The sequence below is a fragment of the Dermacentor andersoni genome, chromosome 6 (genome assembly GCF_023375885.2).
Source record: "Dermacentor andersoni chromosome 6, qqDerAnde1_hic_scaffold, whole genome shotgun sequence".
Lineage (NCBI taxonomy): Eukaryota > Metazoa > Arthropoda > Arachnida > Ixodida > Ixodidae > Dermacentor > Dermacentor andersoni.
Window position 1 is genome coordinate 65,310,787 of NC_092819.1, and position 27,164 is coordinate 65,337,950.

General features: G+C 47.4%; 1 protein-coding gene across 2 annotated transcripts; it reads right to left on the reverse strand.

Annotated features, from left to right (window-relative positions):
* LOC126522726 (very long chain fatty acid elongase 4-like) lies at positions 1–23,328 on the reverse strand. 2 transcript variants are annotated; one of them, XM_055066544.1, is made up of 2 exons: positions 23,207–23,328; positions 1–2,945 (listed from the first exon to the last, which is right to left on the reverse strand). In XM_055066544.1, exons 1-2 carry the CDS (start codon positions 23,311–23,313, stop codon positions 2,066–2,068), a joined length of 987 nt encoding a protein of 328 aa, XP_054922519.1. In that variant the 5' UTR covers positions 23,314–23,328; the 3' UTR covers positions 1–2,065. The 2 variants fall into 2 exon arrangements, with proteins under 2 accessions (XP_054922519.1, XP_050027470.1); XM_050171513.2 differs by lacking the exon at positions 23,207–23,328 and adding an exon at positions 14,165–14,214.
* Between the last annotated feature and the right edge of the window lie 3,836 nt (positions 23,329–27,164).

Here is a 27,164-nt window from a genome sequence, read left to right on the forward strand (position 1 = left end):
TATAATAAAAACAACTTTTATTAACTAAGGCTAGTGTTTGAAATGCACGAACTACCATAAACGCCATTACGAATGCCGAGCGTTCTGTAACATATAGTGATACATCCCACGCAGTTGTCAGCGCTGATTTGAATACAATGATATGGACGCACGATTGTTAAACAGCAGTCAAAGAGTCGGTTTCAAACTTCGTCAATATTCAACATCACCTGCCTTCAAACCGTCAACATAAGAGATTCCTACACTGTACAAAGAAAAAAAAAAAGACTAATGAACGACGCAGTCTTTTATATATTTGGTCCAAGATCACTGCATCGTATGCACACTGGCTTGTACCTGAGCTTAGATATCTACCCTACTCAACTTCAGCACGTTTAGGCATGATAGGTTTGTGCAAGAAACGATTGCATCATATCAAACACATATTTTCCTTTAAGCCGGAATGTGATAAGCGTTCGCATTTTGAAACAATTAACATAAAAGCAGCTTGCTCAACCCAACACCCTAATTTCTAACGCACAGTGGACTTAGGACAATAATTAGTTACGTAGATGAGAACGCACGTTTTTCATACGTGTACAGAGGCGCGAATACTTACTTATCTCTGAAGAGGTATAATTACCATCAGCGTGCGACTCCTAAATGGAATCAACAGGTTAGCGCACCACTCCTAGTCGGGGTCGCTCAGTTTGAAATGTCCGCTTGTTTCTATACTACAAAACATGCGGTATGCGATCTCAGCCATTCTAGACACAGTACGTATTATTGTAGCTATCAATATATCAGTACCGTATCTTTATTAATGCCTCTTATCAGCGTGATAACGGGCCTCAGGTGAGCGCAGAACTCGGAATGTTTTACCACATCCTGGAAACGCCAGCGTCCTTAGAGATGGAGTTCGGAGCATCGCAAAAAGCAAAGCGAGTAGTATAGGGAACCCCGAACAGCAAATAACACACCAGACACAATAAACGACGCACACCGTGGGCGTACATAGTCAACAAGATCTTTATCCAAAGACACAATGATATCCCGATTGTATGTATGTACATAGGCGGAACATCAGATTTCGAGCGTACGTCATGACAAGGACGCTGATGTACTGAGACGATTTCAATGGGGTTTAAGGTTCCCCATTAAAGCAGAGTAAAAATGAGCTACACAAACGCACGTTTGTCTGTTTGTTTTTCGGTAAACAGCAGAGACATGATTTGTCCGAGGGTGAAAAGAAAAGCAAACAACTTACGAATGATGAGGTTAAAGAAAAAAATAGAAGAACCTCACTGCTTTAAAACTAGCAAATATATCCGAATTGCCAGAGTGTTTTAAGCACCTTCGCTTGCCAAGCCATCACATGACTACGGACTCGTTGCGGCAATGTGATGCGGCTGACACTTTTCTTCCCTGCTCTCCACGAGGATTTCGTGTCATAGTAGTTCACACTGTTTTTGGAAGGAAACAAAGGCCACAGCTATTAAATACAAGTTGTTCGCCTTCACTATTTTCTAGAGACTGCAGAAAAAATAAAAGATAATGGAAAGCTGTCAATATGTGAAAGACCTGCCTTGGGTAAATTGTTATTTTTTAAATCCGAGCAGCCGAATCATGAAGGTTGGTCCTCAAGGAGTCGTGTCATTGGTAGGCACCCGTTTTTACGAAACGTTGTGTGGGGTATACCAACGTTTTGTGAACACGTAGCGTTGACTTTGAGGTGAAGGAGTAAGACTAACACACTCCTGCATATGCAACATATAATATATAAACCGCATATCAGTGAAGTCAAAATTTTACTCTTCATCAGTAATATCGACATAAACCCAGCGAGCAGCTACGTACGTTACCCCGCCAAAATTGTGAACTATACTACATTACACCCATAGCGGCAAATGTGCAATCTTCAGCCAATTCAAAAATGCGTCCACCGGGCGCGCCGGCACATGTATACGCGAGATGGTGCGAGCACTCTTCACACAAACTGACGGTTCGTAGTTTCGCACGCACAGCACCTCTGTGGCATCGAGTGTCCTCGTACGTACGGAAACAACGTTAGAGACACCGGACACCATTAGTGGCCTTTAAGTTTCGCAGAGGAGGCGCGTTCCTTCTCGGTTCCGTAGTTCTTCACGTAAAAGTCGCTGAAGAGGTAGAAGAAGAGCCCCGCCTCCAGAGCCATGAAGACGGCGAACGGCCGCGGGAAGTCGCAGTCCTTGAAGACCGGCACCAGGCTGTGCACCATGAGCACGAAGAACTGCGCGATCTGGAACACGGTCACGTAGCGCTTCCACCACAGGTTGGGCCTGATGGACGGCGGCAGCGCGGCCAGCGCGTAGTAGGAGTACATCACCACGTGCACCGAGCTGTTGAGCAGCGGGAACAGGGCCACCTGTCCCATGATGCCCAGGTTCACGTCCAGCCACACGGTGATGAGCGCCAGGGTGTGGTGCAGCACGTGCAGGAAGCTGATGTGGTCGTTCTTCTTGCGAAGCACGAAGAACACCGTGTCCAGGAGCTCGCCCACCTTGAGCATCACGTACCACCAGCCGTAGTAGGAGATGATGTCGCCCAGCGGGTTCGTCTTGGAGTCATTGGCCTGGCACACCAGGTTGTAACCGCTCCTGAAGTACGCCAGCGTGACCGTCAGGTAGGCGAAGTATATGCTGAGCAGCACCATGGCGACGTTGTACGCGATCATCGTCGGCCGCATGGAGAACGCCTTGAAGTCCCTCATGAGCCGCGGCCCAACGAAGACGCAGCCCATCACGTACAGGGTCAGGACGCTGGTCACGGCGGTGGGACCGCCCATGAGCGGCCAGTCCCGGACCCGCTCGTCGGGCTGGAACCAGGACAGCGCCGAGTAGCGGCTCACGGCACCCGTGGCGTTGATACCCTGTTGCTGCCACATGCCTGTGTCTTTGCTGTTGCCGTACGTCGTTGGACGCTGCTGTCTGAAACGTCACCGAGAGAAGAAGACACTCTATATAGGCGGCATCACCGAGCCAGCAGCGCGCGCGCCGCGTCTCGTCAATTTCGTGCACCCCACCCTCTTTTCTACACCCTCCGCCCGCCCCCGCCGTTCGTGCGCGTGTGCGCCTTCTCTCCCACCCTGGGAGGAAGAAGAAGGGTCTCGTCGTCGAAGGCGCGCGCTGGGTTATGTGACAGGCAAGGCTGTTTGGTTTCTGATGGCGATGGCTCGTGTCGCGTAACGTAGTGTGTACGCGCGCCCTCGGCGGGTGCGACAGGTGCGCACTGGCAGCTCCTCGAGATTTACCCTCGGCCTCGCGCGTTATTCAGTGAGCGAGAGAAAAAGAAGAAGCGAGGTCGCTTCTGGAAGGCTGCCAGCTGCTGTGTGACGTATACAAGCGCTCTATAACGTAAAACTGGGCGCGATAACGTAAAGCTATTCCAAGCTTTTCTATTTCCATTCTGCAAGCAGCCCTCCGTGATTGGTCAAAAACTTTTTTGGACCATCCCCATTTGGCCTGTCTGTCACGCGACGTGACGAAAACCGCGATAGTACTCCATCTGATATGACGTGTACACGCTTATTATGCATGATTGGACCGAACGAAAGAAATATAGTTATTTCTCATTCGACGCCTTTTCGCCATTAGCCCTTGGCTAGTGGTCAAAAGTTTTCGGGCTGCACGCACTTCACCTGCCTGTTACGTGACGTCAGAAAACCGCGAAAACTCACCGCGTCAAAGTGACGTGTACGCGTTAAAGATGCAATAATATGCCGAACAGAACTGCTTTTTTTTTCCTGAATAGCAGCAAGCTGCCCCGTTTCGAAGGGAAGAAAAGATGGCTGCCGCCGATCGCTCAGGCACTGGCTACTCGCATCTGCCGGGGAGCGTGGGTTTATTTACGTATAATAAAACTTTCTGAGTAGACGGGTAACGTTTTCGAGCACTTTCGACACGTTTACGACCTCGCTCTGTCAACTCTTTTCTACTGAGGATCCGTTTTGGCGGCATTCTTAACCTTCCGTTGCACGCCACCGCGATTTTCGATCAGCCACGACAAACGAACTAAGGCAAAGCGGATCAATCGTAGACGCCGGCACCACCCTCTTCATTCGGTTATATAATTTCAGGACGCTGGTTCTGCCCTATCGAAACCCTCTCCACTTGGGCATGCTCCTCGCCTCCTGGCAGCCAATTACAAAGGAAACACCGCTCAATGTAGGCAATGTTATTCGTTTTGAAAACAAAGAAAAGTGACCTCCTATGAGTTAAGAGGGCGTTTGATTGGGCTCTTAAGGCAACACTGCGGGTCACCGCCCGATGCTTATGTCGGCGGTTACGCACATTTGACGTCAGGAGATGGGATTAAGAACTCATTGGAATAGTTTTACTTTATAGGGCCCACTATTCCAATGTGTCTTTATTCTAATCTCCTGACGTCAAACTTACGTAAGCGCTGACGCAGGCATCGGGCGGCGACCCGCAGTGTTGCCAGAACAGCTCAATCAAATGCTCCCCTAGTTTATAGGAAGTCACCCTTGTTTGCTTTCAAAACGAATAACATTGCCTACATTGAGCGGTTTTTCCCATCTAATTGGCTGACAAGAGGTGAAGAGTACGCTGAAGTGGAGAGGGGTTCGATGGGGCCGAGCAAGCGCACTGAAAATAGAAAACCGGATGAAGAGGGAGGTGCCGGCTTCGGCGATTGGTCCACTTTCCCTTACTTAGCTTGCGGGTGGCTGTCTGAAATCGCGGCGGCGTGCAACGGACAGAGAAAAATGCCGCTCAGCAAAGAAGAGTTGGCAGAGCGATGTCGTAAACGTGTCAAAAGTGCTCGGTAACATTATGCAGCCACGCAAAATGTTTTGTTATACGCAAATAAACCCATGCTCTCCGGCATGTGCGAGTAGCCAGTGCCTGAGCGTTCGGCGGCAGCCATTTTCTATGCCTTTCGGAACGAGGCAGTCTCAGACTATGCAGAAAAAAAAAAACACTTCTGTTTGGTATATTAATGTATCTTTAACGCGTACACGTCACTTTGACGCAATGAGTTTTTGCGGTTTTTTTGACGTCTAGTGACAGACAGCTGAAGTGGATGCAGGTTGAAATCTTTGGCCAATAGCAGAGGGTTAATGGCGGAAGGGTGTCGAATAAGAATAATTAATTTTTCTTTTGTTTGGTCTAATCATGCATAATCAGTGTGTACACGTCATGTCAGATAGAGAGCTAGCGCGGTTTTCGTGACGTGGCATAACAGAGAGGCGAAGGGGGAGTGGTCCAAAACATTCGAGCTGTCGCGGAGGGCTGATTGCAGAATTGGAATAGAACAGTTTGGAATAGCTTTATGTTATAGCTCCACAAGAGTTTTGTTCTGAACTGCGTCCGTATGTACCCATATATGGACACTGTTTTCGTCAATGTAGGGCGTAATTACCGTATTTGCGCGATTCTGACACGCAACTTTCTTCAATAAAAGGTGCGTTCAAATCTGCACGCGCGTTGCAATCGTAACTCATTCCACTCGAAATCAAAAACGAAACCGATTCCTTACTAAAAAAAAAAGTTCATTGCAAGGTAGCTAGCCACACTTGCATCGAACGTGTCGCCTGAAGAAAGCGACACTCGGAGACACCGCAAGGGGGACACCATGGTGCGTGGAACGCACTCCCGCAGACGGTGGTTGCACGAGCTTTCGAGAAGTTCGGCATTTCTAATTCATTAGATGGAACTGGCGATTACTTTCTGTGGCCGGCAGACAGCGAAATGGAGGTGTTGTGGGGCTCCGATAGCGACTATAAAATTAAGCCTTGTGCGTGTTTGTGTGTCTGTACGTGTTTCGTAAAATCGTTCAAAACGGTACGCGTCGACTCAGGTTTCGTTACTTGATGTGCGCGGTAGAATCGGCACAAAGTTATTTTATTTGTTTATTGTTTTATATTTGGGCGGTAACATAACTGTGCGTTACAATCGGGGGCGTGGTAGAATCGTGCGAATAAGGTAAGAACCAGGAAAAGTGATTCGTCCTGCACCCTACAATGTCTCAGTCAAGAAGTTCCTCGAAAACTCGTCTCGCCAAGTAGCATATTGTACAAAAAGAAACAGAAAGGCTTCTGGCTAGTGACAAAGTCAAAAAGTTAATTGACGTTTCTAATTTAATTATGAATTTCTTGTTCTGAATAAGAAACACGTCTGGTGAAGGAATCCGTATGGATCGCGATATACCTCATTTAACTTTCGACTTGTTCAATGACCTATTACAGTGACCTAGTATCGATGACCAATGTGATCTGCGACATACTATTAGTGACCTATGTTTTCTTTTCTTATTAGTTCCCCAATGCATACCGTTTCAGCGTACTTTTCTTCTCCTGTTATTGCATTAAATTTATATCGATCTACAAAGGACTATTTGAACCGTGAGCAGTGTGTGAGTTACCTGAACAAAAATTTTTTTTGCAGTAAGTGATTCATCGGGGCATATCTCTCGTGTCATAATGCACGTACGATCGCATATATGCCAGCCGAAGATTTTCCTTTTTGTTTTTCGATGTGCCTTTCAAGTGTTTAATGTTACTATTGAGCCTTGAAAATGAAGTCGCAATTTGCAATAGGACCACTGGGGTTTGCTAAATATGTCCTCCTTGTGTTGGCCTGCTAAGCGCGAGGTCGTGGTATCGAATCCCGGCCACGGCGGCCGCACTTCGATGGGGGCGAAATGCGAAAACACCCGTGTACATAGATTTGGGTGCACGTTAAAGAACCCCAGGCGGTCGAAATTCCCGGACTCCCCCGTTGGGGCGCGCATAATAATCAGAGCGTGATTTTGGCACGTAACACACCTAATTTTAAATATGTCCTCCTTTCACCATTCCACATCACATTGTCGACGAAACCCCAGTGACAAGATAAATGAAGCTACGTTCCACACAATGAGCTCACCGGGGAGGCTTACTGATTCATTCCGCGCGTATTCTGCGATGCCAGATCTCGAAATAAGCCGGGAAGGCATTTTTTGTCGCGGGTTTGAAAGTTCAACAGAGAGAAATCACGCGATGCAGATGATTTCAGAGATCGTTGGCTTAACTGGCATTTCGAACTCGTCTCCGAGCACCTTTACAGAAAACGCCTCCTTTCATCATTGCTCGCTTACAACTGACTGGCTGACTGCTGAAGTGTCGTCGGCACTTAAATCCGGTGATAAGTCGTGTGCCGGAAACAACAGATTAATATCGTTAATGACACATGCCGCAAATTACTGGAGCATAATATAACTAAACCCATATCCGCCTTTTCTAGAACAACCAATTCTTTGTTTGCTCTCAGCACGGGTTTCGCAGGAAGGTATCGTCAACAACATAAATAATAGCACTGGTTCATGACTTTGTCTCTGCGATTGACAAGTATTTTGAAACAGGCACTATACAAGGTGTTCCGCGTAACTTGAGCCAAACCTTAAAAAAATTTGCAAATGCCACGTCGCTGGACCGAATTAAGGTAATGTTATTTGCCGTTGCTTGGATACACTGAGATTATTCTTTTGCGTTTCGCCTAATTGTATAAATAGTCTTAATTAATTGATCATTTTCTCAAATATTATTATTAGATTAAAAGTGTCAATTGTCAAATTGTAGAGAAACACGAGAAACTCCAATGCAGCTTTCTGCTGCTCAATACGTGCTACATAAATGTTTTTTTCCGAGCGTCAAAGAAGCCTGCGAATACGCGCAAAATTGCCGCGTGTCTGGCTGCTCGATGCACTTTATGTATGCGCTCTATATAGGCACTTTATCCGGGTGTTATAATTAGCAGTAAACTTTCATGGAATGTCTACACCGATCGCGTCTAACGTAAAGCATTTAATGAACTTTGTTTCCTTCGAAGCCAGCTGAAATGATCACCTCATGTAAAGCTGGAAGCGTACATCATTCCTTTGTTAACCTAGTACGCTCCAATATTTTCGGATCCTTGCCATGCTATAAACATTGTAAAGTTGGAGCAAATTCAGCGTATGGGCATCAGTTTATTTTATAGGATTATTGGTCTACGTCATCGGTGACCAGTATGTTGGAGCGACTGCAGTTGCATCCGCTACATCTACCCTGCATAGTTGCTATATTAAGGCTTCTTTTTTTACTTGGTGCAATGAACTTAGTTTAAATCTCGGAACTTATTTCCTACCCGCACACACAAGGTCATCGAGAATTAATCGCTCCCAACTTGTACACCTATAGAAACGAAGCTCTTGCAGCACTACTTCTTTCCTCGATCAACCGATTATTCCAATTGTACAAGAGTGAAATGCTATATCGATGCATTGAATATCGCATTGCAGAAAACACTCATGTCCCACATTACCCATATTCAGTATTCTTCGTATGACCACGTGGGATACCGTGTACACAACTCTCACCTTCGCCCCGCCCAACCCATAAAGTCATACGGTGCTATCGGACGCAATAATTATGGAAGATGTAACCTTTTTTTCATGCGCTGCACCTTCGTAGAATCCCGTTTTACCCGGCTTGCATTTGGTAAGCCGCTTACGACAAGCGTTGAAGGCAACGCGTAAGCCACGCCTGGCCGCATTTATGTACGTACGCTGCCATTGATCAGGCGAGCAATAAGCTACGCCGTACCCTCCGTACGTCATTGTCTTTGTTAATCTGTCGTGCTGCAGCGAGATCACAGGCGAAAGATCACAGGCCAGGGACATACAAGTGTCTTTGCTCATGCATACACGCCAGCAGTTTTGAGGTCATAAAAGAAAAACACTGCATTGAAAGCCACGCTATTGTTTTTTTTTTTTTTCGCAAGACGGCTCGAAGCGTTGGATTTCGGTACGAATAACGCTTCAAATTGTTGTGTGGGCACGCAGAACGAAAGTGGTTTGGAATCGATTATTTTAATCACTCTTCATGAGCACGGCCTGTCTGAACCGTTACCACGAGGCTGCGTACAATCTGCGTACATTTTTTTCCGTGTTGCCGTCCCTTTAACCACCCCCTTGCTTTGGTTCAGACCATCAGTGTTTCTTTGCTATCGCGCTCGATTTAATCCTTTCGCAAACCTCAGCGAGGAAACGATCAGTTGGGACCTAAGGCGCGCGTCGTCCTTCTTCCAGGCTCTCGCCATGCTTCAGGCACTTGGGAGTGGTTAATTGGTTTCCTACAAAAATTACTCCTAGTGGGAAATGTGACACGCTAGTCTCTACGAGGCCTGCAAGCACGGTGGTTCACGCAGCATGAGAATGAGTGGTCCATGAATTCGTCTTACTTCGTTCATCAGGCTTCACAACAATTCATAACCTTTTTTGTTTGTTGCAAATTGATCATATTCGGCAAAAAATATTTCGTTACGCTTTTACGCTTTTTGTAATTGGCATGTGCGCTTCTCTGCACGGTCGAGTGTACAAGTGCACTTCTCTGCATGGCACTCCGCAAGAACGCCTGAATCCACGTGCACGGAGATTACAAAACGGATGTATACAACACATCGCTTATTTGGGAGCCGAACAATCGCTGTGTCAGCGTTCCTTTTAGTGACATGACCGTATAGCAAACTCCACGGGAGTGGTCCCGTAGTAACTCGCCCGACGTGAATGCCACCCGAATGGGCGCACGAGAAGCGGCCATGGTCGAGCCTCTCGCCGACTCAGTCGCGGGAGTCTTGCGGCGAAGACGCCCAAAGGCACAATGCGTGCTTTGAAACGATGTGCGCCGCGTACTGCAACCGCACGTGAAATGCTGCGCGCGCCTGCCTGTATCCACTATGTCGCAACAACCGGCCTAAGCGTGAACGTAAGCGTTTCGCAGTGAGCAAGTCTGCGTTCGTGAGTGAGTGGATTCACGTCTGTGGAAGCGTCTTCTGGATTACGAGCGACCGTACCGCGTTTTTCTGAACTATCTTGAGCGGACGATCCTGCGCGTGTATTTGTAGTTAGTAGTAGTAGTAGTAGTAGTAGTAGTAGTAGTAGTAGTAGTAGTAGTAGTAGTAGTAGTAGTAGCAGTAGCAATAATAATAGAACCAGTTGTCTTTTACGATGGTAGTGGAAACATTAAAGTAAGAATAAAGCAGAGATCGCTTGCCCATGTCCAGCTTCTTTCATGGCTGGTTGGAATTTTCTCTTACAAACAACTGTGCATAAAGAGCTGTTTTGCGAAGACGGGTCCTTGCCTCTGGCCAAGCAGTATATTGACAGTAAACAGGCGTGGACTGCGAGCACGCAATCCGTGACTTTGCTTGCATATATGTGTGAGTCGCTTGGGCGTGTGCGCGCGCCCGCACCTGCTAAAGCGTTTGCGTGTCCGAGGGCGGGCTGTCCAGTGGGCCCGCGCACGCGTGTGTAGGTTTGCGTCACTCGAAGCACCGTTTCGCGCTCGACAGTGTTCGTGATTGAACAAGTTTGCGCGTATGTATATCTATAGTTTCGCGCGCGCGCGCAACCGAGCGTTCTCAGAAGAGGGCGGGGGGGCCTCCAAGTCGTCGATACAGGATGAGACGGAGGGGGGCAAGAAGGCCGTGCAGTGGAGTTCGATTTAACGGGCTTGTCAGAACAAAAAGAGTGAAACGGGACGCGGTGTACGCACCCTCCCAAGGCCTTCGTACGTCGCGTTGTTCGCTTGCTGCGCGCGTATACAAGGGATGATTACCGGCATCACCCGGGGCGCCTTGTTTACCGCTGTCGGTGCATCTGGGTCAGAGCTGCCAGGTTGTTGTTGTTTTTTTGTTTCTTCCTCCCCTGAAATGAAACGTGTGCGCCGCCGGTACGCACGAGACAATATTCGGGCCATGACCACCGGAATCTTCGATGTGACGCAGTTTTCTCCTTCCCTGCACGCCTTCGGCAGTTTGAGGGCGCATGCGCGTCCTTGCCTAATGACCCCGAGTTCGCCATGCTCGCTTTCGGCTATTACTTCACGTACCAAAATATGCCGGCTCTGGGCGAAGTTGCGAGAGGCGGGGAAAAAAAATAATTTGCGCATTTACGCAGTATATCAGTGACGCCACCGCCGCGTGAAACAACAGAGGAGAAGAAACGGCTGTCTTTAATTTTTGAGGCGCGCCTTTGGAGAGTTTAATCGCTCCGTGGACTTCATCCCGCTCGGCGAAACCTTGAAAGTCTTGAATCGTACGGGCATGCCTACATACGCAATGCGTGTTTGTCAAAAGTATGCTGACGTTCGAAGAATTGTCGGAAGCCGGCGATACGATGTGCGCAAATTGCTTGAGCGGCAGCTGTAGTCATTAAATCGCCTGGGTGAAGGGCAAGGCGTGCTTGCGTGCGCGCGTCAAATTTAACATTTCCCCCTTTCATCCTGTTTTTTTTTCTTTATTTATTTTTTCGATGTATGTCGCGGTCATGAGCAGCGAGAAATATCGTTGCATTTGTGCACCGTTCAGTTCAGAAGGTATGTCCCGAGTATTCGAAACCTTATAATTTCCGCTTGAAAGGAAACACGCGTCTGCATACACAGTGCACAGACTTATAGTCGCATGGCCTGCATTCTATCTGCTTCGAATTATCTTAATCTACCTTCGTTTGTTGCTCTACTTTGTTCATTTGGGCATAAGCGCGTGTTCAGTGTGCTTCGAAATTCCCTTTGTCTTCCGAATGAGAGAGAAAGAGATACCTTTACGAAACAAACACACAGAGAGGCTTTAAGCTGCTCAAGTGGGCAAGCTTGGGGAGCTGCGGACGTGTGCAAACCTGCTCCGCTATCTCAGGGCCTATGGGGTTGCAAGTCGCGGGTTCGGTCTCGGCTACGGCGGTTGCATTCCGGTGGGAGAGAAACGAAAAAAAGAAAAAAAAAACCCGTTCGTGTATCGCGCATTGGGTGTGCATTAAAGAACCTCGTGCATCGGGCGGCCGTCGTGTGGCGCCAGCAGCATGCCGGTGAACAGCGCTGCCAACGGCAGCAGTTAAGGGCTGATTTACGCTCGAGCCGCCCATCGCCGCGAGCCGCACCGCACGCGTGCGATCGCGCGAAAGATTGCACGTATCAAACACTTGTGCACAAATTTCGGTTTACAATGTGTAAGGTACACACTGTGCACACGGTGTAAATGGTAATTTGTGCACAAGTGCTGGATACGTGCAATTTTTCGCGCGACCGCAAACGTGCGGTACGGCTTGCGGCGATGGGCGGCTCGAGCGTAAATCGGCCTTAAGAACAATGGCATGCGGTGCAGACGAAGGGGGCGAAGGCGCGAATCGCACACTTCGCGCTCACGGCGGCATTGCACTGCTCTTCACGAAATCTCACGACGACCTGGGAAGCACATTTCCGTGCGTCTGCTACTGACATAGGTGACTGCATCTATGAGATAGGTCCCATTGATGGCATCAGGCAGCCTACAAATCGAAAAAAAAACGAAAAAAAAAACGGGCGAAAATTGTGATGCAAATGCGCCCCCCAAACAAAGATCATCGCGGCAATCCACAAGACGTGGAACTAACTGTCTTCTGCTCCCCCTCGTCCGGCAGTTTAGGTTATTTTGCTGTGCGATTTAACATTGCCGTGTAATTAATGCACGTAGATTGGCGAAGCAGCGCCGAAGCCATGGACAAATAGGAGTCGTACACGTCTCCTTTCTTTGTTCTATTTTTTACCGCTGAATTCTCGTACTCAATTCATTTTCTTTCTTTCTTGATTGCTTTCTTTCCCTTTTCTTTCTTTTTGTTTGCGATGCATCGCCGATCGTGATGTCTTAGCGAGTAGTCCGATATTCAGTCTCAGTCTATTTCACAGAGCTCGACGTGACGGGAACTGTCGGCGACCACTGGCGCTCGTGTATGGCCGGCGTCGACGGCCAGTGTAAATACGCTGTGCATTGGCGTTCGCCGTGGATGCAGAGAACACAGAGTCGTGCACCAGCTATAGCCGCAGCCAGAGCCGGGGAGCGCGGGAAAAGAAAATGTGCCTCAAACGAAAGAAGGCAGCCGCTGAGACGACGGCAAAAATGAACACAAGAAACCCACGTGTTCGCCTCCGGTGCCCAAGCTACGGAGCCGTCACACCTGCCGAGCCGAAGACACAGCAAGTAACGTGGAACACGGTTCTCTCGCGAATTAGCGACCTCTTCGTTTATGTTAGAACAACTGGACAAAAGCAGAGCGGCGTCGGAAGTGTGCGCACCATTGGCTGCGTGTCGCGCATGTCCAGACTTTCCGCCATTCGTGCTGGTGAGGCCACGACGAAAACCGGCGAAACTGAATGGCCTCGCCAGCTTCAGTCATGTTTGAATAACTAACTGTTCGTGCACGCAAAAAAAAAAAAAAACGCCACATGTTTGTTCTGATTTAGTTCCACAGGGCATTTCGGCGACGCAAAACTAGAAACGAACGTGGCTGGCGGTTGCGCCTGCTTCGCCGGCTGTCGCATCTCTTTACTTTCGCGGTGCTGCCGCACGTAAGCACCACTGGTGCAAACTCCTTCATGCCCGGCGCCCATGCGGCGTCCCTCATAACCGACTCTAATGTTTCGGGACCTTAAAGCCCACAATATTTTTTTTTTTTCATTGGAACGATGTGTTCAATGAAACTAAGAATAACCGAGAAAACTGAGGCCCTGCATCCTTTGATCAGATTTGTTTCCTGCTGTGCATGATTCTGCACAGCCTGGATAGTCTGCTCAAGCGGAGGCAGGCAAGTTCCGCTCATTTTCTAACAGTTGATCGCAGTCGAAGGCATAGCGTTGAGTGTGGTTAAAGCGTTCGCCTTGAAGCCGCACAAGCTCTTCCCCACGCCACAATATTAAAAAAAAAAAGATTATCCTTCGATATTCTTGCGAACGGAGGAACACGTTCAGTCCATTCCCTATCTCGTGACTGTTGTTCGGATTAAAATGAAGGTAGCCCCAACAGCTTTCTGCGAGATCTCACAAATATTTTTGTTCGGAATGAGTATATTCAATACGTATATGTGTATATACTGAAATGTATCATTTTCTGTCTTTCGTGTTAACTCGGGAAAAAAAAAGAAGTGTTTGCTATGATATAGCGTCGGTTGCTCGTTGATACAGGAACACTATAGATTGCAGTAATAAACTCATTGTCAAATATTCCTCTTTCTTTTTTGCAGGGAATCGAGGACCTTGCTGCACAATGAATCCGCACACAACGACAGTAGGACGCAAGAACAAATCAACTAGAACGACGGCGATCATGATGACGGAAAACCAAAAGTTCAAAGACGGTATTACCTTTGGCTGAAGGTGCCGAGTATGCCACGGAGCATATGATCCGAACGCTTTCGAAGCAACGGCAGACTGAGTTATCGTATGCCGATACAGCTGGCACACTCACGCTCGAAGACGTCACTGGTCGTGCCTCATAGGTTTTCAAAGATTTCACTTTGCACGTGCATCAAACGGGGTGGCAAGGCCTAATAGGGCTATATAGTAGCTTGATCCTCGACGTAAACAGGTATACGGAAAAGCCGCTTTCTTCCTTGCCACGTGGGGTCAGGGAGACATGCCAAAGTAGCACGTGCGTAATGAGGGTACTGAGAATTATAAGTACGCCGATACGAGACTCCGCATCTTTATTGGTTGAATGAACGCGTCGCGTGCGCCGGGTAAATAGTCCGCACCTCCCAGAAACTCCGCGGCCATAAAATTGTGAAACATTGGAGCGCGACTCAACAGCGTTGGCGATGATCAACGTTCGCCAAACTCCTTTACGCAGCTTCGCTTGCTTGGCAAATTAAGACGCGGTCGGCATATCTAACAAGCGCAGTAGTCGAGTCGAACTTCCGGGATTTGGAGTCGGAGATGGCAGGGAAAGGGGGAAAGGCGCCTTTGGAGAGAGGCGGCAGCATGAATTAACGCTCGCACGTGCCCTTATTCGAACCCTCGACTTCCGTCTAAATTAAAATTGAGTTCTGAGACATTACGTGCCGAAACTACGACATGATCATTGAGGCATGCCGTATAGTGGAGGACTCAGTCCGGATGAGTTTTTACCACCTGGGGTTCTTTAACGTGGACCCAATGCACGACACCCGAGAGCGCTTGGCCTTCCGCGCCCATCGGAATGCGGTCGCCGCGGCCTGAATCGTTGACTTCACTCTGGCAAAGCAGACGGAGCAGAGGGCAGAAAGAAAGCTTGTTAATGTCAGCCCAGTCTTTGCACTCGCATTGTAAAGGTGTGACCCAAAGGCCGGTTCTCAAGGACAAGGGCCGACGTATGCCAATCAGCAAAAAAAAAAAAAAAAAAAAAATCCGCACTAAAACTACGTGGGCCGAGCTTTGGGATACACGTTGGCTTTACATTCCATCGCTTCCGTCGTCGATGCCAACGAATTCAAGAAAGGCCTCGTTAGCAAAATTTGTTGCAATCTCACTAGGCTGCTAAAATGCGTTTTGTTTTCGCTTTCATACCATCCACTCTTCTCTGCGATGCCTCGGCCCTGAAAGAAAATAAATGAAAAAAAAGCAATATTAAAATGCCGCGGCCTCTGCACTTTTTTTTGCTCGCGACTGTACAAGTCGCGGACAAATGCCCAAGGAAGTTGACGGAAGGACAGACGCCACGGTAGCTTAATGAAGCACACGTATCGCGCGGAGGATGATGGTATTGGCTCCCACCCCTGGCAAGTTGTTTCAATGCGATTAGCATTCTTAAGGCACTTCACGCACTTTCCGGGGGCTGCCTATCTATCTACCTCTCTAATCGCTTTTTTCGCCAGCTTGGGTCACTGGGTAGAGCATGGTCAAATGGGGAGCGCATCGGAATGCTGTGCTGTGCTGTGCTGTGCACATGGCACGGTGTATTTATGTGCCGCTCTTCAACGAACCTCTTTGAACGCCGACATCGTGGGTAGGAGCCACACACGTGATAGGAAACAACAACAACAACAACAACGACGACGCCGACATGGGTTACAGGGGATGCGGCAGTGGGTATCACACTGAGTATGTACCGTTCTTCAATGAACCTCTCTGACGTTAGCTTGGGTAACTAGGTTCGTGTCACTGCGTATGTGTCCCTCCACAATGACAAAAAATGATCCTTTAAGTTCATCCGATTCTCTGCGGAATGGAACACGCCCCACGCGAGGACATTTTACAACACGGCCCACGCCGCTACACGGCGCACGCAGCCAACACCTCTAGAGGGTGTTGATGCAGCGCGTTCAGTAAGAAGCGCGAGAGGGAAACCCGGCTGCCCACGCGTCTAGGCGTTGGCAGTGCGTTGTGTCCACTACATTGTCTCAATGCTAATCGCACTGGCGTCGACATTCGTCGTCGGACGGATTCTGTCGGATTTGCTTTCTCGGCCGCATTTATTTTTGTTTTCTCTATTACTTCTGCATTGCAATTAAAATACTACTACTGTTAATTTTTCCCTGTTCTTTCTTTGGCTTCACTCTATGTTTGCTTTTGTTGCTTGTAACTAAGAAAATAAAATAAAAAAGTAATTGCACCCGTTGACTTTACTTCTGCCTACCGCCCCAACGACAGCGTTTTCTTTTTAAAGCATTCGTCAACTGGGTACTCCACTTCGACCCCATAAAATTAAGAGCATGTCCCCAACTAGGCCTGATGGCAAAGTGCGTCTAAAAAAATTACGTGAGAAAAATAAATTGAGCAAGTTTCACAAGGGAAACATGAGTGGCGGATCCGATCCCGTTCAGTTATAACTTAAATGTGTCATGAAAACGGATGCCTCAAGTTAAATCTGAAAAAGAAAGGAACTCGTAGGCTAGAAAGCGTTGCTTCTACTGTAACCTTGGCGGTGTTGCCGCCGACAGCAATATTGATATTTGTATCAACTTTCCTTAATGACCGACATTGGCCTTTGCTGACGCACAAAGCTTCCTGCCGCGAGGCAGTCCCGCATAAGGACGTTCCGTTGGATCTAACACCTCCGGTCAATTTCGAGCCAACTTGACGGCAAGGATATCTCGGACCTACGTAGGCAGAGGCGAGCTGGCTTTGCGTGAAAGACCGATGAATGGCCGATTGGCAGTCGGCCAACGGTGCTAGCGGAAATTCAGAGGAATAAAAATAAGAACGCCCGCTACCGTGGGTTACTTCGCAACATACGCAAGTTCGCCTTGCCGTTCGCGTTGTTTACATTAGCGCTTTCAGTATCCCGGCCAATACACGTGCGTGCCTTCCCTAATCGGCTGTCTGAAGTATGGAGCAGAAACAGCATTTTACGCACCAGCGTAAGGCATAAAATCTCAAACACGTTTGGATCTCCAAACCCTCAACAAGACCATGTTATGGAAATTACGCGGAATACGGACTACAGGTCGGCAGAATATGTGAATGCTATCACAACCTCACTCGCCAATATTTTTGCCAGGCTACGTAGCTCTCTTACACTCCTGTCGACTCACACGCGTCGGCACTCAATCAAGTTTCCATTCGCGCCCAGCTATACTCACCAACACTCGCTTGCGTTCACAGTATCTTTCATTCACGCCAGCGCACGCTTGAGCTGATGCGCAAGTAAACTCGTACACACGTACTATCACACTCGCCGACCGTCACTCACATTAGTACTGACCTCCACTGAAAAGTACGGTCAATGACTTTCATTCATCCTCACGTTAACTGGAAACCCTTCACAATTAATCCCCACGTTAACAAGCCATCAATTGTCATGCCCGTTGTACGAACGGATGTTATATTCCATTTCAGACATCAGGTACAATTAACGCTGTGGAGGCTAGAGATCGATGTTTTTATGCAGTGGCTGCGTTTGCACTTAGAAATAGTTCGATGTTCTTGATCGCAATTGAACGAAAGTGTTCTTGAGTGTCCCAACTATCATGCACCTAGATTTTAAGAAAAATGTGCAAAAGCCACGTAGCTGAACAGTACCAAGGTAATGTTGTTTGCCATTGCTTGGAGATACTCAGAGGACCTTTTTTTTTGCATTCGGCTTATTTACATAATTAGTCTTAATTTTCAAGTTAGTCAATTTATCAAATATTATAATTAGATGAAAAGTGTCAATGAGAAAATTGAGGAGCAACATGAAAAATTCCAGATGCAGCTTTCTATTACTTAATACGTGGCATACACAAAAGTGTTTTTCTGAGCGTGAAGGGAGCCCGAGAATATACGCAAAGTTGCTGCGTGACTGGGAGCTCGATACACTTGTATTCACGGTCGCACGCATGACACTGGGGGAGGGAAGGGAAGTGGGGCGTTGTACAGCCAACCGAAAAAGTTTACGGGACGCAGGATCTGCCAAGAAGCTGGATTCTCGCGAAGCGTCGTCACATAGCCTCGAATTAAATGTTCCAGCTTGTAGTAGCCTTCCCCACCTACATGGTGATTCATAAAATACGAAGTGTCATGCCTTAACAGTGCAGGAATTCCCATATGAAGGGGAAACCGCATCCCCTAAACTTTTGCTGTTCACTATACATCGGCCGCGCGCAGTCGCACGGGCTTTATCTTGGAGACAATCATCTTTGAGGGCGCAGTCTAGGTGTGCCGACCGCTCGTAGCTTTGCGTTCGCAGTGTTCGCACCCTTCAGTTGGCGTTGAAGCGTCACTTCGCTCGCTGCTGCTGCCGCGATTCGTCACGCCAGCGTATTGACAGCGAGTGTTCGCGGTCATCGAGTGTGAAATGTTCATGTCTGCCTGTGCGCGCTGACACCATGCGAGTTTAGTTAGTAAGCGAATATTTACAAGGGGGCGTTCTACACCGGCGGTTGCTGCCTACGGCGCGGCCGCGCGAGCCCTGTCTTAAATGCTGTCTGCGATGCGGACAGTGTAGGTGTTTAGGCGCACTGAGGGCCGATATCGTCCTGTGCGTCACCCGCGTTCGGCGATGTGAAACGTCACTGCAGTTATTTTTTTGCGTGAGTTTGAATTGCGACCTGTGGAGAGGTCGAATTCGCAAAGCTTTGCTTTCGTATGTCATGTATGCCATTGGCCGACCGCGTTCGCTGATATTATGTCCTACATCGCGATTATCTGCATCTGCTCTTATGAACATTTCTAGCCTAAAAAGTAGATTGTGAATGCGGGCCCTGTGGATAACTTAGACCGTGACTAGTGCTTCACGGTATATGATCCTCAAGAGAAAACAACTTTGCCTTTGCGTCAGTAATAAGCAAAGCACATTTCGCACGGCAGGAGCGCGCGTGCGCGACCGCATTTATTGCTTCCATTTTTACTCTTTCATTTTCTTTCCTTCTTAGAGAAATGGATGTTAAGGGTTCTTCCCTGGCTCAAACCAATGATCGGCCCTGAACGCAATCGATATCTAGCAAGACAGCTGAAGAAAGAGACACCGAAAGAAAGATCATGCACTGCGCGAATAGGTTTAATTGAAGCATTGTTTGGCAACAAATGTGCCCTGAATTTGCTATCTATCGTTTCACAGCTCAAATGAGTGCTTCAATTGTCTCAATGCTTGTTCTGCCACGAGTTAAGAATGACAGTGGTGAGAATTAATGCGCTTTCAGACGCGTTCGCACCTTTCCAAGCGTCAATGCGCGTTTCAATCGCCTCGGAATGCATAGAGAAGCCTAGATCGAAGAGCTGCGAATTAAGTAGGCGTTAAAAGCTTGCGCCTGGCCTAATAGCTAGAGCATCGGGCTATTGTGGCCTGAGAACTTTGGCTCAAACTCCACTATTGGTTAGCGAACCGCAGATTACGAGCGTCTTCTTTCTCCACCCATTATTTAATTCTAATAGATTAACAGTTATCTGCACTATAGGCCCCATACTATGCCCCTAAATCCCAAAGGATGTGTCATCAGTCCATGTTTGTTGCCTAATCCGCACTTCTCATGAACGATGGTACATTAGACTGGTTTGTTTACCGTGTTCTGAATTGGTTTGCAGCGATGCAGAGGCGTCTCGACATTGGAGCGGGAGATAGCATGCCCTAGCCGTCCTGGTTCCGTGTCGCTTCTTTGTCCGTGTTTTGCGCGCTTCCTACATACTTACATAACGAACCAACTAGCCCCGTTTCCCGAGCAGAACGTTTCCCGAGCAGTTTTCCCGAGCAGAACGTTCAGCAGCCCCAAGAGCTATCGGTGTAGCTGACGTGATCGAGATTCTGTCAGATCTCGGTCTCTTTCGCAGCTCGAGGGTGACATACGTCATATGCCTTTCGTGGCATACGTAGGCACTTCGGACGCCGCCGCCCAAGAAGCAGCGAAAGTTGGAACAGCAGAGATTTGCAAACAACACATTGTCCTTAAATCGCACTGACTTCTTCAGCTACCGTACTGTCGCCAATTTTGCCTGCTTCACGAGGTGTACTGGACAAACGTGCTCGAAGCAAATACCCCTCTGTTAAGCGGCGTATTGCACTGCCAAAAGGAGGCAGCGCAAATACCAACGCAAATTTTTTTACGCGCTTTTTTTTTCACAAACAAAAGTTATTTTTCGTAAGACGTGACTAAGTAGACGCAAAGCTGTAGAACGAGCACAAATTCGTATACATTGCGAAAAAAAAAAATGAGGAGAATTGCTAGGCATGCCCTTATGCGCGTGTGGCTGACTGAATATTTAATGAAATAGTCCTAGTCCTTCTTGGGAGGAATGCTTGGGTCATCTGCTAAGTCAGCTCTACCTATCTCCTGTCGGGCGCATTGCGCCAGTGTAACCCGATGCAACCCGTAGACCATTCGTTAGCTCGGCGCGACGTGCGATGATTTTCCGCTAACCGAACCAGAGGTTTCACTCTTACACTGGTACTGCGGCAGACTATGCAGACTATTATAGCATAGCAATGACTCTCTTTCCACATGAGTATGCGTACTCAGACCGTACCATGACTTAACTGCTGAAATGACCTTTATATATATATATATATATATATATATATATATATATATCCTTGGTGTCAGTGTTTCTTGGCCTCTTACGATATGACTGTATATATATATATATATATATATATATATATATATATATATATATATATATATATAGAGAGAGAGAGAGAGAGAGAGATAGGTCAGGCATACTGTGTGGAGCCGTACGTTATAGACTTCTCCGTCTCCCTTTAGAGACGTTCAGTTTTTTTTATGTAGAAACTGGATTCCATGTATACGATAGTTGATTAAATGTGCAGAGCCACAATACTACGAACAGTCCATAGAGTATATGTGCACGCTACCTGCGTATAACTTCATACGGTACAAGCACATATACGTGTAAATCAGAGAAACAAAATTGTGAGAGCCACGAGTGGCACGATCTTTCCTTTTTTTTTTTCTTTTTGTTATCTAGGCACTCGTTGTTGGTAGCTTATTTCATTGCCGTGCCAACAGCTGAAGGGCCTTGGAGGCATTACACTATAGTGCACACGAGAGGATGCAGCTTGAAAGCATGCTGCTCTACATCGAGCGATGAAGTGCACGGGTGCATGATCCCATATCAGTGCCGCAATTCAGGGCCTTGATTCTCAGCTGCATTCTCAGCTCGAAATTCTCGAGAAGAAAAAGAAAGCTTCTGCCGTGGTCTGCAAACTTTTACTCGTGCTGCTTCCCGATTTAGATTCTACAAACACTTACCGAAATATTTTTTTTCTCAAAGGCGTCTTCCTTAGTTCCCCCCTCCCCTCCCCTTCGGAACTCCATTTGGTTGGACTGGCTAGCAAAGCTGTAGCTAGCAATGCGTGTAGTGAACCTGCACACTGTGCTAGACAGATGCGGTTTGTAGTCGCAGCAGCTTGCATAGTGAGTGAGTGCGCGTGTGTAAGAGACAGAAAGAGTGAGAGAGAGAGGCTGACATCTATAAACACCTGAAGATGTTCGCCTAGCTGACAGGCTGGCATTTGTGTTTCAGATGTTAGTTGAGAAATTTTATACACATGAGAAAAAAATAACGGTAACACACAAAGGTGGAACGTACAACCCACGGACTCACTCATCTACATCTTAGCGATGTAGACTAGTCTTTATACTAAATTAAATTAATTTATAAGAGTTTTAAGGGCTAAAATCACGATCTAATTATGAGGTACGCCGCAGTTGGTGACTGCGGAATAATTTTGACCACCTGGTGCCCTTTAAAGTGCACCCAAGGCATGGTAAACGAGCGTTTCTGTCCCCATGGGAATGCGCCGCCACGGCGTTTTCGAGCTCACCGCTACGATTCGTAAATTGCGATATGTGCCGTAAAGTAATTAATTTAAAAACCTTTCTGCAATTGTTGTTAATTATTGGATTTGGATTTTTCGCGCGAGTAAGGTACGCTGCTTCAAGTAATTTAGCTCAAGAACTACAATTACACTAACTGCCACAATCAAGCAAAGGGGGGGGGGGGAGGGGGAGGGGCGGTGCGACAGATGGAGTTGCACACGGTGGTATAGAAGTTAAATAAACACGGATTAAGTGCCTCAGAAAGGCTGGCCTACGTTTAGATAGGTGGATCTATCTTTGTACTAACTACCACAAGCGATTTTTTTTAAAAAATTGTGTGCTGTCTAAATAAAAAACGCTCAGTGCCCTTCCACTCTGTGAAGAAGGATGACCAGCGAAGCTGTGTATGTGGGCCCCTTATTGGCGAACTGCACCTTCGCCACGGGTCGCTCCGGCATTGCCCTATCTTCGGGATCGGCCCACATATGGGGAGTGCTTAACGCCTGCGTGTCCTCCACCGCGGGTCGGCCCGGCATTGCACTAACTTCAGGATTTTTTTTTTCTACACGCTGACACTATAGTGAGGAAAGCAGCCCTTAACAGCTTCGCTGGAAAATAAACACCCCGGGTAAGAACGTCAGCGTACCGACGCTGCAGAATAGAGAATTTGCAGGAAGAGCAACGGCTGTCATGTTTCCTTCCATATTTTAGGGGAAACAAGACCCTTTGCACAACGATATGCCCATTCGACGAAGCTAAAGGCTGCCACTTTCTGGTTAGTAGAGGTTTTGTTTAGAAAGGCCCAATCGAGGCACGCCAGTGCAGCCTGTACGTCGCGCGCGCCTTAAATTTGGTAAACTGCGAAGCAGATACTCGCCGATTCTCTGAAATCAAAGCAAAATGTATAACTCGGACGCACGCACACAAGAACGACGAAGGCGTCTCACTGTCAGTGAGCGTTCGGAGGCAGTTTCGTACAAACATTTAGAGCGAACATCCCTGACCCCCCCCCCCCCCCCCCCAAAAAAAAAAAAAAGAAGCTCTCTGATTCTCCGAAATGAAAGTAAAAGATACATTGCCTAATTCGCACATACAAAAGCAATTAAAGCTTCTCGCTGCCACTGAGCTTTAGGAGGCACAGTTTTGACTACGACGTAAAGTGAAACATTCTCACTTTTCGGAGGTTCCACGAGCGCGCGCCACCACACTTTGACCTCTGCGTCGCGGTTCGTTCTTCGTGCGAGTTGACAAAGGTGAGAGCGGAGGGACACTGCGATGCATGGGCAGAAATGAGCTGAGTTTTATTACGTCTCTGTGCATAATTACGCTAAATGGAAAGAGAGAGAGAGAGAGAGAGAAAAGAGATCAGTTACATAGCCCACAAAGAAACTTTACGCCTCCGCATCGGATTCTTAAGAGATACTGGTTCGATGGAAAGGGTTGAAGCACGGCAGTGATATTGTAAGAGACGCTCGGGCAGAGCAGTCGCCGGCCTTGATCGCCAGGTTAAACCCGCCTATTGCTACGACCCACCTCCATCCCCACCGTCAAAGAGGGAGAAAGAGAAAAATAGAACTTAGGAGGGTCTATGCAGATCACGCAGCTCATCGATGCCACCGAGTGCTATAAGGACTACTTGTGTCTTATTTTTCTTGTTTCATATACAGCGAAGCTGTGTATGGCTATTATCTGAACAAATCGTCATGTGGGCTGAGCGTGGTGTATATGCATAAAGGGTCCAAGCTCAATAGCACATACCCCTGTGGGCTCGGGGACGTGTACCGCTCTCTTGAACTACCCTTGTCACACGTGGGACCCACGTGGAGAAACGTCAGTGTATATGTGTAAAGTAAAAAAAAAAAAAAAATTAGCAAAGCAAGAATGAAAAATATAAAAATAAACGCAAATGAAAAGGTAAAATAAATAAATGAAAAGAAATAAAGAAAGACGAATCAAACAACCAAGGCATGCTGTTGACAAAAACTGCGCCGGAGCGATGAACGCTGTTGCCCAAACGCTAGTCTATGACGACGTGTGTCGAAACGTCAGTGCATATGCATAAAGTAAAAATAAAATGCTTAGGCAAAGCATTGGCCTGCAGTATAAATAAATAAATAAATAAATAAAACTGAAATATAGAAAGAATAAGAGAAATAAAAATAATAAGAATACGAAATATACAAAAAGAAGACGAAGCAAAACGAAGTTATGTGTTTGTGCCTTTATTTAACCAATATAGCAGAAACACCACGTAGAACTTATTATAGCTATTGAGCAATACTACTGAAATACTATAGCAAAATATTGTATACTAATATAGCAATGCTGAGCAGACCATACCAAGGATTCGTATCGACGACAACGTCGTCTGCTGCTGTCTATATGAAGAGCTGTTGGAACCCCGGCACCCTTAGTGGGCGTGTGAACAGCACAGTAGTGCGGCTTACTAATCCACTCTGCTTCTTGGTCCAGGTTAGTCATGTTACATCTATGTACGCTAAGAAATCGAATAATGTGTGTCTGTTGCTGCTACCACGCCCGGGAGTTTTGTTTTGCGGGTTCCTTAAGTGCTTTGACGTTGCGGCCCACCTGCTTATGCTGTCCGGGGTTGTTCAGTTCAACCCTGGACCTAGTACGAGAACCTAAAACCAAGTGTCGGACCCTGTGCTTGATTCCCAGTCTAAGCAATTTGATGAGATGTTCGCGATGTTACAAACAGTAAACACGCAAACAAAAAGAAAACGGAAAAGCACCACACGGATTTAATGAAGCCTGCTGACGACCTTACAAGAAACACAGGCGAATTTTCAGAAAAATCTAACATCTACAGACAAAAAGTTAAACTAGATTGAACGCAAAACGGTCGCGCTTGAGGAATTTGAGGAGGAGGTACAGTGTCTTCGTCAGTCGATTGATCAAATTAAGCGGGAAACGTTCAACTGCGCTCTAAGCAAGGTGAGCTTTAAGACGTGCAGCGGCGAGACAACCTCCTATTCTACGGCCTATCCGACACCCAATGAGAGTCCTAGGCTCAGTCGTAGCTAAAGCTGGTGAATGTGCTTTCATCCTACTTGAAATTGTCGCGCTCTGAACTACTGATCGAGAGAGCGCACAGGCTCGGAGGGTATACTTCGAATAAGTGCAGATCAATTATTGCCAGATCCGCTTCTTTAAAGCTCAAACAGCAAATACTCCTCAATAACTCTAAGCTGAAAGAAGTAAATATTACCGTTAGCTATGACTACCCGCCCGCTACTCGTTTTGCTAGGAAGAAACTGGTCGAATTTGCCAAACGCAACCCTTAACTTTCAAGCTTCGCTTCAACAAACCGTACGTAAATAAAGAGTGCTACAGCTACAATCCCTCTGATAGGTGTGTGCGTGAAATTTCTAATGCCTTCGCGCCATCGGTCGAATCTTTTCATGCTTCCGCGCCATCCGCCACTGAATAGCACAGCGCGATGGGCATTGGATCAAAGTTGCCCGTCAGTAACAAACTTTCGCTTTTATTCACAAATACCCGCAGCATACTTCAAAAACGCGATGATCTTTGCTCTCCTATCAATCCTTCTGACGCCGACATAAGCAGTCTTACCGAAACCTGGTTATCTGCGAAGATTGATAGTAGCGAATAGTTCGACTGTAAAAAAAAAAAAAAAACTATAACACATACCGGTGTGACAGGGGTGCTATAGGTGGGGCGGAGGCCTGCTTATAGCAGTCTCTGATGCTGTTTTGTCTTTTCTTATCGTCTTACTAACTATTTAGAACGTGTCTTGGTTGAAATACAAACGTGCTCTAAGAAATTGATATTTTGGGCGTTTGTTATCGTCCTCCCTCCTGTTCAGCGACCTTTGCTGACGAACTTCATGATGTCGTTCCTATGATATGATTACAGTGAAGTGTCCGAATAGCCCGTTCATTTTACTAGGTGACTTTAATTTCCCTAATGTAGTATGGTCTAATGTGCATTCCTTTTGTCGTCCTTTTTCCAGTGAAGGTGACAGATTTTTGAATTTGTGCAATTATTTTCAACTTGTCTCAGCTTGTCATGCAGGCCACTCGAATTACGCCTGCTACTTCTAATATCCTCGATGTATTACTCACCACTACAGTGACAAGAACTTTATTAGAGTGTCCTGAGGAACTCGATTGGGGGGACCGAAGGCCGATCAAGTTGTTGGCTCCGCCCACGACGGGACAGGGAGGTGGTGACTCTCCGCGACGTCGCGGGCCCTCTGGACGGCCTGTAGTTGGTTTGTGAAATCCGAGCTCTTCAGCAAGGCGTCCCACTTGGACTTGTTATGAAAGTCGGAGCCCGCGTTGTACGGGCACAGCCAGAGCATGTGGTCGAAGGAGCAGCACGCGTGACCGCATTTGGAGCACGATTGCGAGAAGTTCGGGTCTATCCAACTCAGCGCTCTAGGGGTGAGGTAGGATCTCGTCTGTAAAAGTCTGAAAGTAACAGCCTGAGCCCTGTTCAGTTTCGGGCTGGGGGGAGGGAATTTTCTCCTGCTTTGTCTGTAATGTGATGTAATTTCATGAAAGGTCGTAAGATTATCTTTGAAGGGGGCAATCCTGCGGGAGAGCCGGACCGTTATCTCGGGCGCGGTTCGTGAATTCACGCGCCAGGCAGTTTGCCCGCTCGTTAGGGTTGCAACCCGCTTGGTTAGTTACATCGTTCACGTGCGCCGGGAACCACGCTAATGTATGACCTCCAATGTGTTCTCGCGTAGTAATACGAAAGGATCTGTTGACGATGTCGGCTGCGTGTTTACAAACTAGAGCGGACGAGAAAGCCCTAACCGCCGTGCGCGAGTCGGAGAAAATGGTCGCCGGGCCTCTTGCGGCTTGATGAGCCAAGGCTATCGCGGTTTCCTCCGCCTCATTCGCGTGTTTAGCGTAAATTGATGCGGCGCTGATAAGTGTCCCACGCGCGTCAACGACCGTGATTGCAAACCTGTCTTCGCTGCCATATTTGGCGGCGTCGACGAAAAATGCGTCTGCCCCGTAAGGATCGATTCGTCGAAGGATGGCTCTAGCCCGCGCTCTTCTGCGACCTTCGTTATATATTGGGTGGATGTTCCTCGGCACGGGCTCAACCTTTATACCTTCACGGGCTAATTTAGACAG

What these genes read in the sequence shown, in the direction of transcription:
- LOC126522726 (XM_055066544.1), bottom strand. Translation starts at nt 23,313, where the DNA reads ATGCATCGCAGTGTCCCTCCGCTCTCACCTTTGTCAACTCGCACGAAG. An exon ending in GCTCGTGGAACCTCCGAAAA is followed by an intron (nt 2,946 to 23,206) that starts GTGAGAATGTTT and finishes GTGACGTTTCAG; the next exon opens with ACAGCAGCGTCCAACGACGT.